This window comes from Vicia villosa, linkage group LG1, assembly GCF_029867415.1.
Source record: "Vicia villosa cultivar HV-30 ecotype Madison, WI linkage group LG1, Vvil1.0, whole genome shotgun sequence".
In the NCBI taxonomy this organism is placed as follows: Eukaryota; Viridiplantae; Streptophyta; class Magnoliopsida; order Fabales; family Fabaceae; genus Vicia; species Vicia villosa.
This window is the reverse complement of record NC_081180.1, coordinates 118,878,200-118,895,207: the sequence shown is the minus strand read 5'-3', so window position 1 is coordinate 118,895,207 and position 17,008 is coordinate 118,878,200. Positions and strand designations below refer to the sequence as shown.

General features: G+C 32.4%; 1 protein-coding gene across 1 annotated transcript; it reads right to left on the bottom strand.

Moving 5' to 3' along the window:
* Positions 1-931: 931 nt before the first annotated feature.
* Positions 932-2,662, bottom strand: LOC131615529 (transcription repressor MYB6-like). The gene is made up of 3 exons (XM_058886744.1): positions 2,500-2,662; positions 2,275-2,404; positions 932-2,179 (listed from the first exon to the last, which is right to left on the bottom strand). Exons 1-3 carry the CDS (start codon positions 2,630-2,632, stop codon positions 1,264-1,266), a joined length of 1,179 nt encoding a protein of 392 aa, XP_058742727.1. The 5' UTR covers positions 2,633-2,662; the 3' UTR covers positions 932-1,263.
* Positions 2,663-17,008: the final 14,346 nt, after the last annotated feature.

The window sequence follows — 17,008 nt, the reverse complement described above, 5'->3', positions numbered from 1 at the left end:
TCGAGGCTGATTATCCCAGCCACGACGCTAATCCAAATTTCAAAACAATCAATAGCTTTATAATGACGCTTTTGCTGATGCTGTGAATCAAATGTAAAGCTGCTACAATTTTCTCACAGCTTCATACACCTGGTGTCTTGGCAATTGGAAGTAGTATCCAAGAAGAGAATTCGTATGTGCATCATGACAATTTCGAATTCGGTGTTTCTGTTATTGATCGTTTTACATACTCTTGCTTTCTTTGAATGGATTAGTTTATATGATAAATTAGATGCCTCTACTATCTATAAGTTTATATATGCACCATATAACATTGTTTTCGCGCATAAAGTCATGAAACCAAATTCACCGCGATTGTTGAAAAAATGGTTATTAATATTACCACTTTTTTTACAATTAGGTGAATTTGATTTCAGAAGCAAGTGAAACTACTTACATGGTTTTTGTTGGCTTTATTGAAATTTATACTTGTTTAGTAATTTTACCAAACAATATATAGAAAATCAAGTACTAGAGGTGTTTCAAAGTCTAAAAGTACATCAAAGCATCCAAATGAAACTATTCAGAAGAAAATGACACTTCTTTCTTGTACACTATTCTTCAAAGTAATCATTATACTTTGATGCTGTCCTTTTCTTTACCAAAAAAGATAAATAATTCACATGTTTTTGTGAAGAGTACAACAAGGCTAACAATTTCAATATACAAAGTGAAAAGTAAAACTTGCATAGATGGAAAAGTATCAAAACTATTATAGAAGTGAATATATTATACTCTACTATCTAGCTAGAAAATGATTGACAAATTTTAGTGTCATTTTCATATTTGCATGAAAGTTAGAGACAAGATAAAATCATATACCAAATAAAAAAGATTCTTCAACTTTTTTTTTTATAGGTAAAGAAACTAACTATAACTAAATATGTTTCTGTTCATAGCAATGTAAGGAAAATGAACCAATAAAAAAAAAGCACCAATACTGTTACAGTGTATGAAAGAAAGAGAGAAAACAACAAAGAATTTCTTATTCACCAATTCTACCCCACACTCACAAAAGAAAAGAAAAAGTTAAAAAATGTGTTTGGCTCACAAATATCAACAAAGCAAAAAAGAGTGAAAATCAAATAGTTTTTTTTGGTTTTGTTTTGGTATCAGATTCACATACCTATATACAATAACAAAATCAGTGGCTTCACACAGATGTACTAAGAAAAACAACTCCTCTAAAAATCTTGAATGTTTCCTTTTATCGTCGAATCATGTTCACATATCTCCGAAAGCTTCTCTGAGTTTCTGAATATCCTTAGAAAAGATATTAGAATTTTGTGTATGTGATTGTTCTTGCTTTGTATGAGGCAAAATAGTCTCGAAATTATCAGGTACCAAATTCATTTGCGGCTTTATCTCATTGCATAACGATTCAGAAGCCAACATTAAAATCGGATTGTGAAAGAACTCATTATGATTATTATTATTATTATTCTCCCACTTAGCTTCTTCTGTATGATGATGATGATTTTCTATCAATCCTCCCCAAGAAAAATTGCTGTTTTGCAAGTTTAATGTATTGCCATCACTTTTCATCATTGATGTAGAAACATTCTCAGACGGAGGAATATCGAGCGAATTGTTGCAGCAATACGAATTAGGAAGAAACATAGTTGTTGCTGCTGCTGCTGTAGCGGAATTGAAATGAAACTGATCAGAATATTTCATATCGAAAGTTTTTCCAGTTTGGTTAAACCAATGACTACTATCATTCTCATTGTTCGCGTAACTCATCTGAATCGGATAATTCCCCATCAAATCCAAATTCTGAGAGTTCGAACTCATGAACCTGTCAATGAAAAACTCTTTGTTGCAAGAGCCTTCCATTTCTAGCGCATAATCTTTCGGCGAAATTGAAGACGATGTTCTCTGCTCATAGCTAGAACCCGCATCTGATTTAGAACTCTCCGATTTCAAAAGATTCAGTTCATTCGAGGATAGTAACACTAACTCCGGCGCTTTCTCTTGACTCTTGGAATTCTCCTCTCCATTATTCTCAACCTCAGACAATGGCTTATGAGTTACAGGATCTATACCTTTTTGCCGCAGTTTCTTCTTCAAACAAGAGTTCCATAAATTCTTTATTTCATTGTCAGTCCTCCCGGGCAATTGCGCCGCAATTTGAGACCATCTGATTCACCAAACCACACAACATATTAGTATCGAATTGAATCGAACTATATGCTCGAATATAAAACAGAATTGATTCCATGAATTGAAGTTTACCTATTGCCTAATACAGCATGAAGTTCAACAATGAGATTCTCTTCATCTTGAGAAAATGTTCCTCTTTTTAAATCTGGTCTTAAGTAATTAATCCATCTAAGTCTGCAACTCTTACCACATCTTTGCAAACCTGAAAAAAAAATAAACAACATTGAAAAAATATAATTAAATTTTAACAATTTTTTTATTTTATATTATTATATATAATTGAATAATTAAATTTACCTGCTTGTTTAGGCACAGAACTCCAACATCCATGGCCATATTTAGTTATATGCCTTAGTAATTTTTCATCTTCTTCTGGTGACCAAAGTCCCTTCCTAAGCTTCTGCTTGTAGCAGCAAGAGTGTCTTCCCATTTGTGAATTTTCAAGTTTCTTTAATGAAGCAATGATTTAGTGATAGAGAGAATTGAAGGAAGGAAAATGAAGTGGCAACTAAGAAAATGAGTTGAGTTAATATAGGAGAGAGTGAGTGAGTGAGAGAGAGAGAGAAGAGAGGTCATAGTCAATAAGGTTCTTTCAATTTTCTTTATTCTTTATTTTTTTAATTTAATATTTTATATATATGATATAGTATACATGTAATGTAAGGTTGATCTATGTGATAGAGATTGAGCAATGTGAAATGGGATTTGTTATTGTATAAAGTGTTTAAGTTGAAAAGAAGAGGGAAGGTGAGAAAATGGATTTCATAAAGCAGTATAACATGTCTTTTCTAAGATGTTAGCATTCATGTCTCTTACAGGAAATGGTGGGTCTCTTAACTCATTATAATATTATATTCAATCAATCTAAACAAATTATTATATAAAAACAAAAACAAAAAATTGTTTACATGAGAACTCACTCGAATCTTAACACAACAAAATCAGAGTCAAAATAGACCTCATAGATTATTCACTAAAGAAGTGTTGAACTTACTACCTTAGTGAGTATGACTCAATTTCTTATCAACTGAGTCAAAGATTAATTTTAAGAGAAATTACGACGTGACGTTCAAAGTAACTGAATTAATTATTTATAGACTATAAATACATACAAATATAGAAACTTTTAATTCAACTAATTAAATTAATATTATTTGATTTGACGTAATCACTGGAGTTGAAAACCTGACGGAGTTTCTATTAGTTACTGTTAGCAAAATTTCACTATCACAAGCTAAAGTTTTTTGCTATATATGTCTGAAAAGTGAAATGCTACATACCCCTCTCACTAGTGATGGAAAACTTGTGTCTGAAAAAATGTATAAAATTCAATTCTATCCGTTCTTTACTCTTTCAACTTTATGTACAATTCTTCTATCTCATCATTTCTTTGAAAAGTTCCATCATTACATCCAAACAACAATGTTTATTATTATTATTATTATTATTATTTTTTTAATAATTGAAAAAAATGCACTTTATCTTTTATGGTTAAAATCCAAAGATTGCTGCAAATTACTCTTATGATAAATTTTTGCATATTTAAAAAAATTTACACTTAGAAGTATAAATAAATTAATGTTATATTAAGCTATCACTACTAGAAAATTCGCTTTTTGTGACCGAATTAGAGACCGAAAATGCTTAAAAATCGGTCACTAAAACGTTTAGCGACCGATTTAGTGACCATTATATTTCGGTTGAAAAAGTGCTAGTCGCTAAGCATCTGCGACGAATTTAGTGACCGAAATTTAGAGACCGAATTTGTGACCGAATTCAGTGACCGATTTAGAGACCGATTTTAGTAGTCTTTTTCATAAAATAAAATCAAAAGTTGTGATACCTAGGAATCGAACTTGTGACCTCCGCATATTTTAAGAAGAACTTACCACTACACCACTTTACATCTATTGTTATATTTTATATTTAAACATATATACATATAGTTTTTTACAAATATATTATATGTTAAAACAATAAAAAATATGAAAATTTTATTAAAAATTAAAAATTGAAAGAGAATTAAAATCTTTAAAAAAATGGAAAGGAAATAATAATATAATAAAGAGGATTAAAAATAAAAAAACAAAACAAAAAATATTAGTGACCGAAATTTCGGTCTCTAATTTATATATATAAATTAAATTGCATAAAAAAAATATTTTTTGTGACCGATTTAGTGACCTCTTTAAATTTGCTCATGAATATCAAATTTTGGTGGCTAATTCGGTCACTACAGTGACTGAAATTTCGGTCACTAAATTTTGGTCTCTAAATCGGTGGCTAATGTATTTTAGTGACCGATTTAGTGACCTATTAAAATTGGCTCATGAATATCATATTTCGGTGGCTAATTCGGTCACTACAGTGACCAAAATTTTTTGGTCACTAAATCGGTCACTAAAAGCGAATTTTCTAGTAGTGTATATTGGTTACCTAGACGTATAAATAATAGTATCTTGTAGGAATGAATATGGAAAATTTTCTATTAATACCATTGTGCTAACCATGTTGAAAAACTATAGGTTATATCTTCATATTACAAAAACATCTTTTTCTTGATAATTAATCCATCCATTTTAAGCTAAACTTTTATTATAGACAACTAACTTATTTTTCATGACAAAATTATAGACAGCTAATTATTAGGTGCATTGGTTGATATTCACTTAATACTAATTAATTGTTTTTATTAAAATATTTCATTTAATCCACAACCATACCACCGGCTTGTGTGGTCATCACATGTGCAATAGTTATTTGCAAAAACTAAAATTAATTAATTTTCATTGCTTTAGTATCTTCTTTAATTAATTGTTCTAACTGTGAAATAAACGCTCTTTTATTTTATTGATTATATTATTAATAAGTATGGTGTCATCAAGTTGCTGTTTTTGTCGGTTTAAAAAGTAGCTTAATTATTTATTATTATTTATTGACTAAAGTCTTATTCAGCATATATAATTATGGAACTGTGTGGATTTGCCCATAAAGTTGGAAATATTCATTTTATTATTTTGATTTTGTGTTGTCTTTTTCTACAAGAAACAATGTGCTTGTGTAAAAAATAAATTAAATTAATTCTGATTTCTAATCATTATTATCTTCATCATTGTGACTTAGTAAGAGGAAAATATATTTAAAAAGGAAATGGTTTAGTTAGTGTTTTTAGCATAATGCCGTAGAGAGCAAGCATGTGGCTAAAACTTAATAGTCTTTTTATTAGATAATAGTCTTATTTTTAATAGCTTTAAAAAAAAAATCTGTTTTAGACAAGCCTAATTAATTATGGTTCAAATATTGTCATCTAAAAGAAAATGATGGTTCAATACTAGCCTATATAAATACGGTATTGGCCCTTTTAAGAAAATCATATTAAGTTTGATAAAAAATAGCTCAAAATTTCAATAAATTAATTTATAACATGATTTATTTCTGATAGTTTATAAGATATTTGATGAAAATGAATGAATTAATATATTAAAGTTATGTTATTTATAAAATTAACAGTTAAAGTTAATTTATAAATATTAATTATAACAAAAAAGATATTTTACTTTTTATTTAATTTTAAAATAAGATAAAATAAATAAAGTTAAGAGAATAACCGATAAACTACAAAATTCTAATTATAAACTACTTAAATTTTCTGATAAAAACTATAAACAAATAAAAATAAAATATAATTTGTAAGAAAATGTCAATTACTAAATAATTTTTAAAAATGTGAGTTTATAATATATAAGTTAGAATTTATAAATTTAAAAAACTGACTTGTTAAATGGAGCTTAAGATTTCGAGTGAAAAAAAATTTAATGTGTTATGAGCTAAGTATTTATAAAAAAAAAAAAATCCTTTTGTGAGCAAAACTATCCAATTGTTTTTTATTCTTAACCAAAAGGCTAATTACTTGTTATATGTAATTTTTTTTATAATGAACACTTAATTATTAACACACTTGAAAATTAACGGATATGGAGTTGTATGGTCTTATATGATGGTTTGTATTTCTGATAGGTCCATTTCAACTATGTTAACGATGCAAAATTAAGGTTAAATATTTTTTCCCCTTAATTATACATTTGAGTTTTTTTTATCCTTTATCTTTTAAAAGGGTCAATTTGATCCCTTATTTCTTCAAATAGTATCACAGTTGTCTCTTCTGTTAACTTTGTTAGTCAAAGTTAAATGCATATGCGTATTCAAAAAAAGAAGAAGTTAAATGCATATGCCACTTCATGTACTCTTAGCAATCAAATACCTCCATTTCATCTGATTCTTTTAATAGATGAGTGCCACGTGGTAAGTGTAACACCCTATTTTCAAATAGTTTGTGAATTAGATATAAGGACTTTAAAATATGTTTTATTGTGTGTGTGATTTAGCCATGCTACTTTACGCGATAATTCCCTTGTGTTTTTATAAAACACGGTTTACTCAAACGTGACTGGGCGAGCTTTCACACTTCTTCTCTTTCATACTTTGAAATTTCAAGTCTTGCCGAATAAGCCAATCATACATACACTTGATTGAATATTCTTGAAGATGAGACTTGATATTTCTTTAAGTTAAGTAACATCATCAGAGGATGTCTGCAGTGATCATCAAATCCTAATTCGTATGTTGCATCGTTAACCACTTGTCGTAATTGAATCCTCATAGGTTGTTATACAAGTTGTCATATAAGTTATCCTCATCAAAATCACTTATCAATATCAAGCTTTGATCATTTCTTTAAGTAATCTAGAAAACACAATAAGTGTTTGTGGTTATGGCCCTTGTGGTAGCGGCAATATTTTGTCTTGTCCGTCCGATATGACTCCCTGATGGGAGAGGGGGGGGGGGGGGTTCTGATTCCTCCCTTTTGCAACTCTGTGTTATCACACTCCTTCTGTCTAAAAGGGCTATCCCGTAGTAGGCCATTTTTGAATATCCAGAATTTGAGACCTTCTTCGGCTCCTTCTACTTCCATGGTCATTGGCGTGAAATGGTTGCTGTAAGATTATAGACTCTTCTTCCTCCCTTGTATGATTCGGCTTAAGGCAACTACTGTCAATGGCTTCCTTTTTCGGCCCGTGAAGTGAGCGGTAAATCTCTCGCTCAAGTTGGTCTAAGACTCTATGCTTCTGTTCGGTAGAGCGTTGAACCATACTCTAGCTGATCCAATTAATGTTAACGTAAATAGCTCACACTTGGAAAATTCGTCAACATGGAAGTAGTTCAAACACTTGTTGACGAGTTGCATGTGCTCGTCAGGATCTCCCTTCCCGTTGTATTCTCCTAGCTTAGAAGGATTCTCCAATGATTGGATTTTTCTATATAAAAATGTGGCCGCATAGAGGATGTTTTTGCAAATTCTTTGCTGACATTTTCTCTACTTGGTCATGTGGAGAAGCATGGTTGCCTTGGTCTCCCTCGAGGCTCTAAGGAGGTCTTTGGAATTCTTGCTCTTCTGGTGATTCTACAATTTTGGAGCTTTGTCTCTTCTCGATGTGGTCAGATCAGGGATGACGGCCTGAATTCTCTTTCACATAGCCTCTTGCGTGGTGTTTTCCCATGTATGCATGTTGTGTAGCCTCTTTTACATAGACAACACCATTGTTCCATTGCGGCGGTTATAACAACCTGCTATTTTCTAGGCATGCGATGTAGGGAGTTGTTGGATGAATCTTGGACTCGAATTTTCTATACTCTTTTATATGGTAGATCTCTTGTGCTCTGAGTCCTTCAGACAAATTGTAACTCCATGTGAATGGCCGGCTGAAGACCGTTCCGGTTGGCCCAAAACAGGTGCAAATTTAAAGAATAACTTCATGTAAGCAACTTCCACAATACTGCCATATGGCAGTAGTTCCATTCGTATTCCTAAGAATACCTGTAGGTGCCAACCCTAGGAGGGGGCAATATGGTCTTCAATCTTGGCAAAGCTTTGTACTCATTCGTTCTCGTCTATAATCTTTGTAGGAAGAAAATTGTCAATAGAGTGTCATTGGTGCTATTGAACACTATTTTGAATAGTTTCCTAGTTTATTATTTTTCTTCAGTGAGATAGAGAAATTGCAGCAAGTTTTCCTTTTGGGTGGTGTTGAAGAAAATAAGAGAATCAACTGGGTTAGTTGGCTCATAGTGTTAAAGTCAAAGAAAAATGAAGGGTTAGGAGTCAGGCACGATGAAAGGTGTAACTTGGAATTGTTGAGCAAGTGGAGTTGGCCAATACATAATAAGCACAATGTTGTTTGATCTGCTCATCTTTACCATAGTTACGGTGCAATCAAAGCTAAAATTCTAGATGTTAGTTGGCCAACAAATAATAGAAAGGATTTATAATGGTGAAGGAATTTGAGGCTAGCAGATGGAGATGTCGGAGAGGAGCAAAACTAGCTTGCAAATAACATCACTTGCAATCTAGAAAATGGAAAATGAATTGATTTTTGAAGGGACAAATAGTTAAGGCCTAACCCTCTCTATAAACTATTTCCAAGTTTATATTTGTGTGTTCCTCGATATAAGTTTAAAGTAGTTGATATGGGATGATGGGTTGATAATGCTTGGATGTGGGATTTGGTATTGATGATACCTTGTTATATGAAGTAGAAGGTAATGAATTGAGGATGATGTTGGACATTTGACATATGGACCAACCAAATCAAGAATTTGAAGATTTTTTGTATGGTGGAGGAACATCAATTGCTTTCATGTCAAATCTAGTTGTATGAGATTGGATGAGATTTGAAATGCAGAAACATAGTTGGAAGAGACCACACTTAGAGAGTTGGACAGATTATTGAAATCAAATGTTCTAAGTAAAGTTCATCTGTATGGCTGAAGATTAATTCATAATAGGCTTCATATTAGAGTTTAACTAGCCAGAATAGGGGACATTAGTGAAAGTTATAGTGTAGTGTTTCCTATGTATGTTGGGGGTTGAAGAGACTAGCATTCATCTTCTTTTTTCATTGTTGTGTAGAAACTCAAGTTTCGAGGAAGGTTCATAGGTGGATGGGTGTTAACTTGGTGGAAGAAGCATACTCGATTGAAGATAACTTAAAGTGGTTTCAGCATAATCTAAGGGGAAAACTAAGAAAAAATTGCAATATCTGATTAGGTTGGTTGCGTGTTGGTCACTCTAGATATGATAGAATGAGAAACTGTTTAAGGGGGGATGTAAGGGATTGTAAGAAGTGGTATTTTTGATCAAATCATGTTCATGGGAATGGTTTGTTGTAAGGTATAAAGGGAAACTACACTGTTGTTGACTGGACTAGTGTTCTTATCTAGTGGCTTGTATCTCAAAGTAATATGTGTTGGTGTCCTTGTGTTGTCAATAGCTATATTTGGCGTTGTTGACTTGATCTGTATTGTATTCAGGTCGTATCTTTGTTTTAATTTGGATTGAGTACCCCTTGTACTGTCTTTCTAATATATATTTGCTTATAAAAAAATAACATTAGGTTTCGACAATAGTTTGTGACTGTAAACCTAGTCATATGCCTAACAACTAGTATCCACAAATTAATTTATTTTAGATCCTTTATATTAAAAGTATCATTAAACACTTGTTAGAATTTTTGGGTCACAAATGTAATATTACATGTGTTAGGACTATTATGTAATTAGCCAAAGCTATAATGGTCTAATTAACAATAAGTCTAGGTATAAAAGCATAAATATCATGAAAGGTTAGATTATTATGTAGATACACTAAGACAATATCTAATCTGATGAGGGGCCAAAGTAGAATATTGAACACAAAGAAATAACCCTAAGGTCCCTATTTGTAGACAAAAAAGGCTTATCAGGAATTCTCTCTTCATCCCATCAGAGGAGAATCAAGGAGGCATAAGGAAGTCTACAAATAATAAGATATAATACCCGCAAACCTTCAGTGATTCCCAATAGCAAACTCAGGTACACTTCCGCTTTTATTCTCATAATTGTATTCAGGTATGAGTATAAGGGATATGATTTGGTCGCATGTTTGACTCATCGGGATTAATTTAGAGTTTTGCTCATGATTTCTATATTGATAAAAATTATATGGTAATGAATAGATCTAACAAGTGGTATCAGAGCCACCCATATCAGATTCAATTTGATTTTTAAATTTATTTTGGAACCCTTATTTTTTAAAATTGGGATTTATTATCATCTTCTAATTTGTGTAGAATCGATTTGATATGTTATTTTTATGCGGTGCTGGTGTAAGCCCTAGATGCCAATACTTTTGGTACTTGTATAGGATTATTTATTAATAATAAAAGGTATTTCTTTATTATGTTTTTTTCCAAAATAATAAAGTTCCTAGAATAGCTAGTGCATTTAATGAAATGTTAAGTGTGACTTAATCATGAGACCTCATTAAACATAAGGACACTATTATTAAATTATCCGTAGTCGAACTTTATTGTGAAATGGAATAATATTAAAGCATTGAGACTATTATGAAAATAGACTGATGATTACATCTCATGGATCATGGATAAGGAGTTATAAAGCCTTGACATAGGTATGAATATTAGGAGTAATATTTATACTGGTTGACCCGTTATGAGAATACTACATATAATGTTATGCAAAGTGTCATAAGTTATTCTCATGGTGATTAGTGGTGTATACCACCCTTTGACCTGAAACCACTATGGACCCTAGATTGTAGAGTCGAGTACTTTATTGCTAATTAAACGTTGTCCATAAGTAGATGACCATAAAGATAGTTGATGGGTACTTCACAAAGCATGCTGAGGAACATGAGTGACCTAGATGGAATTTTCCCATCCTGCAACATGATAAATGTCTAAGGGCCCAATATTAAACTAGACAAGGGTGACACGGTCTATGCATTGTATTTAATATAAACATAAGGGCAAAAGGATAATTATACACACAAGTATTACCACAGAAAAGGTTTTGCCAGATCACATGATATTTTCGTGACTTGGGTAGCAGCGATGTGTTGCTAGTTACCGTTCACTGTTTACTTTGTTAAATGCATGATTTAATATAATTGCCAACGTCGCGAGAACCTCTAGGGTCACACACAAGGACATATTGTGAGAGATAAAGTAAATAAGGAACATTGTAAGGAACAATGCACTTAAATGAATTGTAGAACACCGTAATGTATGGTGTACTTAAGTAGAATACAAAATATGGTAAGGTACCATGCACTTAAGTGATATATGGTACATCATAAGATATGATGCACATACACCTAAGTGGGCCTTTTGTCTTGCATACCACACAAATGGTTCTATAAATAGAATCCTTGTGCAAAAGCATTCTCACTTGATGAAAATTTAGTCTGTGAAACCCTAGCCATATTTTCGTTCTCTTTCACTCAAAACCTTCATCCGTATCAGCTAGCACTATGACTGAAGATATCTGTTCGTGTGGCCTGCGTAGAGGCGTTGTTCTTCATCAATGCTCGTGATCACTCATTCGATTATGCATAAAAGGTTTGAATCGCCACAAGAGGCAACTGTTTCTATCGCTGATCATGCTCATTCGTAAGGATCACTAAAGAAAAAGTTTTGTTTTCCGCTCCGCATTGTATGACAATTTTCCTTCTTGCGGTACTTTGCATTATCAAATTCTACCTTATAAATTGTATCGATCATCAATGATTTATGTATAAAATCAGTATGATATACTGAGTTAAATATTTTCTTTTTGTTCTTGGTAGATTTTGGATCAATTATGAATCATATTCATGGTTATGTTTATATTTGAAACTCTGTTTCTGTTAAGATACAAAATAAGCTAATGGTTTAGCCTTTCATACACGCCTGTGATGATAAATATGTGATAATTATAAGGTCTTACATGTGAATAATAAATCAATCTAAAGAGGATTTTATTATTCTACATTTTTTTATTATCAATGTTTGACCGTTACAATAAGAGTATTGCTAGCGATTAATATTAGTGTCCAAAGACTGAACATTGATGATGCACTAGGTATCTTGAGATAGGTTATGTCTTTATTTGAAAAAATTGATATTTGAGTTTTCTTTAATGTGAGCATATTTAAATGTTTAATTTTTGTTCTTGTTTCAGCTACAATTGCTTCAATATATGCTAATATGAATTCGGTTCCAGTCCTTAATGGGGAAAATTTCAAGGATTGGAAAGGGAACATGGAAATTGTTCTTGGCTGCATAGATCTTGACCTTGCATTAAGAAAGCAGAAACCTGCTTCTCATACGGAATCTACTACCTTTGAACATTGAAAAGATTATGAGAAGTGGGATCACTCCAATCGCATGTGTTTCATGATCATTAAGCGCGACATTCTTGATGTTTTTTAGGGTACTATATCAGAAGATATAAATGATGCCAAAGATTTACTTGCTAAGATTGAAAAGTTCTTGAAGAAAAGTAGTAAGGCGAAAAACAAGTACTATTCTTCGAAACTTGATTTCCATGAAGTATCAAGGCAAAGGAAATATAAGGGAATACATTATGAGCATTTCAAACTTTATTTCAAAACTTAAGGCATTAAAGCTTGAGTTGTCTGAACACTTGCTCATTCATTTAGTATTACTCTATCTTCCTTCACTGTTTGGTTAGTTTAAGATATCATATAAATGTCAGAAGGAGAAATGGTCTCTTAATAAGCTCATTTCATTTTGTGTGCAAGAAGAGGAAAAGATGAAACATGATAAGACAGAAAGTGATCATTCTGTTAGCACCTCTAAAGATAAGGTAAAAAGAAAGAAAAGTTACGAGCCCAAGAATAAAGCTGCAAGTGTTCCAGCACAAAAGAAACAAAAACAGGATGATAATTGTTTCTTTAGAAAAGTGTCTGGATATGTGAAGAAGAAATGTCCTAAATATCACGCTTGGAATGCAAATAAAGGTACATTTCTTACTTTGATCTATTCTGAGGCCAATTTAGCTTTAGTACCTAGATACATTTGGTGGTTAGACTCAACTGCAACTACTAACATCAGTGTTTCAACGCAGGGTTGCTTGAATTACCCGAAGTCAAATGATATTGAAAGATACATCTATGTTGGAGATGGAAAGTTGGTGGAGGTGGAAGCTGTAGGGAATTTTAGATTATTAATGTGTACTAGATTTTATTTGGATTTAAAAGACACTTTTGTTATTCCGTCATTTAGACAGAATTTAATTTCAATTTCTTATTTGGAAAAATTAAGTTATTTGTGTTCATTTGGGAATAATATGTTTAAGTTATCTTTTGATTCAAATATTGTTGGAACTGGTTCACTTATGAGTCATGATAATCTATATTTGCTTGACACAATAGCTGCATATGGCGAATCTTTAAATGTTGAATCACGTGGTACTAAGCGGAAAATTAATGATAACAATTCAAGAGCATAACGACACAAACGCCTAGGTCAAATCTCTAAAAATTGAGTTGAGCGACTAATATCAGATGGAATTTAGGATTCCATTGACTTCACAAAATTTGATGTTTGTGTTGAGTGCGTTAAAGGTAAACAGACCAAAACAAAGAAATATGGTGCATATAGAGCTACATATGTCTTAGAATTGATACATACAAACATTTGTGGACCATTTTCCACACCTTGGAATGGTCAACAATATTTTATATAATTCATAGAGGATTACTCTAGATATGCATACATATTTTTTATACATAAAAAGTCTCAATCATTGGATGTGTTCAAATCATTTAAGGCTGAAGTTGAGAATTAACTTAACAAAAGAATTAAGAAAGTCAAATTTGACTGTGGTTGTGAATACTATGATAGATATAACGGTTCAGGTGAACAACGTCCGAGGCCCTTTGCCAAATACCTAGAGGAATGTGAAATCATCCCACAGTACATCGTGCTAGGGTTACGTAGCATGAATGGTGTGACTGAAAGAAAAAACCGGACTCTTAAGGATATGGTAAGGAGTATGATTAGTATTTCTACATAACTAGAGCCACTCTGGGGAGAGACACTAAAAACTGCATCTTACATTCTAAATAGAGTACCAACAAAGGCAGATGCCAAAACCACTTATGAACTTTGTACTAGGCGAAAGGCTAGTCTAAAACATTTTCACGTATTGGTATGTCCAGTTGAGGTAAGACCTTATAGGCCAAATGAAAAAAATTTGACTCTCGAATAGTGAGCAACTACTTTATTGGTTATTCTGAAAGATCTAGGGGCTACAAATCTTATGATCCCAAACTAAAATCAGTCTTTGAGACGGGAAAAACCACATTCTTTGAGGATATTGAGTTTGGGAGGAAGAATAAGGTTAGAGACTTTATTTTAGAAGAAGAATCGATAATAATTATAGAACTAATTCATACAGTTGCTTTTGATCAAGCAAGTATGGAACCTCCACAATACATTGTTGATTTTCCTCCTACTTAAGATGATTTGGTAATTCATGAAGAATAAACTCAAAATCTTCAAGAACAAGTGTTACAAGAACTAATACCTTTGCGGAGATCAACTAGAGAAAGGAGAAATGCTATTTCGGATGAAGACATAGTCTTTCTCCAAGAACATGAGGAAAATAATGGTATGATGGAAGATGATCCAATCAACTTTTATCAAGCATTGCTGGATTCCAACTCGGAAATTTGGATGGAAGCAATGAAGGAGGAGTATAAGTCCATGCAAGACAATAAAGTCTAAGAACATTTCCCGTTACTGGAAGGTCTGAATTTCATTAGTTGCAAATGGATTTTTAAGACCAAGCGATATTCTAATAGTAATGTGGAGAGGTATAAAACTTGTCTCGTGGCTAAGGGTTATACTCAAAAGGAAGGGATTGGCTTCAAAGATATTTTCTCCCTAGTTTCATTGAAAGACTCTTTTAGGACAATCATGGATTTTGTTGCATATTATAATATGGAACTCCATCAAATGTATGTCAAGACGACAATCCTCAATGGTAACATTGACGAAAGATCTATATGATGCAACCAGAAAACTCTGTGTCGGGAGAATCGACGAATATGGTTTGAAAATTGATAAAATCCATTTATGGACTAAAGCAGACGCCTTGCACCACAAGTTTCATGAAGTAATTATGTCATTTGGTTTTGAGGGGAATCTTGTTGAAGATTTTGTGTATCACAAATTCAGTGGGAGCAAGTACATTTTCCTAGTCTTGTATGTTGATGACATACTGCTTATCGCCAATAATATAGGCATGATGCACAAAACCAAGAAATTTCTACCAAGAACATTCAAAATGAAAGATCTTGGTGCCGCCTCCTTTGTATTAGGAATTCAGATACATCGAGACCGATCTTGTGGTATTCTAGGAATATTACAAAGGAGCTATATCAAAAAGGTGCTTAAAAGGTTTGACATGCAGGAATGTAAACCAGGAGATACTTCAATTGCTAAGGGAAACAAATTTAGTCTTAATTAGTGCCCAAAAGGAAACTTAGAAATTTAAGAAATGCAAAAGATTCCTTATGCGTCAGCTGTAGGGAGTCTGATGTATGCCCAAGTATGTACGCATCTGGATACTGCATTCATAGATGGGATGTTAGGCAGATATTTGAGCAATCGAGGAATGGAAAATTGGAAAGCAGCCAAAAAGTTTATGAGATATTTAAAGAGAATAAAATATATATGCTTACATATAAGAGATTAGACCAGTTAGAGATCACTGGATACTCTGACTCATATTTTGCTGGATGCCAAGACAGTAAAAGATCCACTTAAGGCTGTATCTACATGTTTGCTAGTGGTGCAATTTCTTGGCGCAATGCTAAGCAAACTCTTATGGCTTCATCCACCATGGAAGAAAGTTTATATCATGTTATGAGGCATCCAACCATGGGATTTGGCTGAGGAATCTTGTCACTGGGCTGCAAATTATGGAAGGAATTGAAAGACCACTTAAGTTATACTGTGACAACAAATAAGCCATCTTATATTCTAACAATAATAGGAGCTCGACCAAGTCAAAACATAATGACATCGAGTTCCTAGTTGTTAAGGAAATGGTACAAAGTGGATAGATTTCCATAGAACACTTGGGGACAAACTCCATGATAGAAGACTTTCTTACAAAAGGTCTTCCACCAAAGGTCTTTCATGAGCACATTGCTCGCATTGATGTGTTACCGTTAGAGGAGTCTTTGGTTTAGTGGGAGTTAGTCATTTGTGAATTTTATATTCTTTGTTTTGGTATTATGCATGCATATTATGATTTTGGATATTTTTTTCCAATTAATAAAGTTTGATATTCAATTGTTGATACTTTGTACAATAAATTTAGGCAAAATATATTTTTTCGTACCTTATATATACCTCTGAGTCCATTTTGGTCAATTAACTTTTAAAAGTGTCAATGTACTCCCTTAAGTGTTTAAACGACGCCATTTAAGTCCTTCCTGTCTAATTTTCACAAACATCATTTTTTTTGTAGTCGTGGCATCTGACGTGTCTATGTTTTATACGCTTGACACGTTACGTGGCATATGTTATCATAAAGGTCATGAAAAATCCAAAAAAAATCTTAAATTTTGCCCACATCTAGGGATCAAACCAAGGTCTCCTTGGTTATTGGACAACATGGTGTACCAATAAACTATATTCTTCTTTATTGATTTATTTTGCTGCTGCAACCACTTGATTAACAACTGAGAATTTGGACTGAAAAATAAACTTATTTCCAAACAAAATAAACATAATACAAACATAAGCAATCTATTCCTTACTTTATAAATTCTTCAGTTTTTGTTAATAGATGAAACCTTGCTAATTTATGTTCATAATAAGCAAAAGCTACTTCTTTCCAATTATCTTAAAATAAGTAATTTCTTTACAACATAAAAGAAAATTAAAAGCAT

What these genes read in the sequence shown, in the direction of transcription:
- LOC131615529 (XM_058886744.1), bottom strand. Translation starts at nt 2,632, where the DNA reads ATGGGAAGACACTCTTGCTGCTACAAGCAGAAGCTTAGGAAGGGACTT. An exon ending in TTCTGTGCCTAAACAAGCAG is followed by an intron (nt 2,405 to 2,499) that starts GTAAATTTAATT and finishes TTTTTTTTTCAG; the next exon opens with GTTTGCAAAGATGTGGTAAG. An exon ending in CATGCTGTATTAGGCAATAG is followed by an intron (nt 2,180 to 2,274) that starts GTAAACTTCAAT and finishes TTGGTGAATCAG; the next exon opens with ATGGTCTCAAATTGCGGCGC.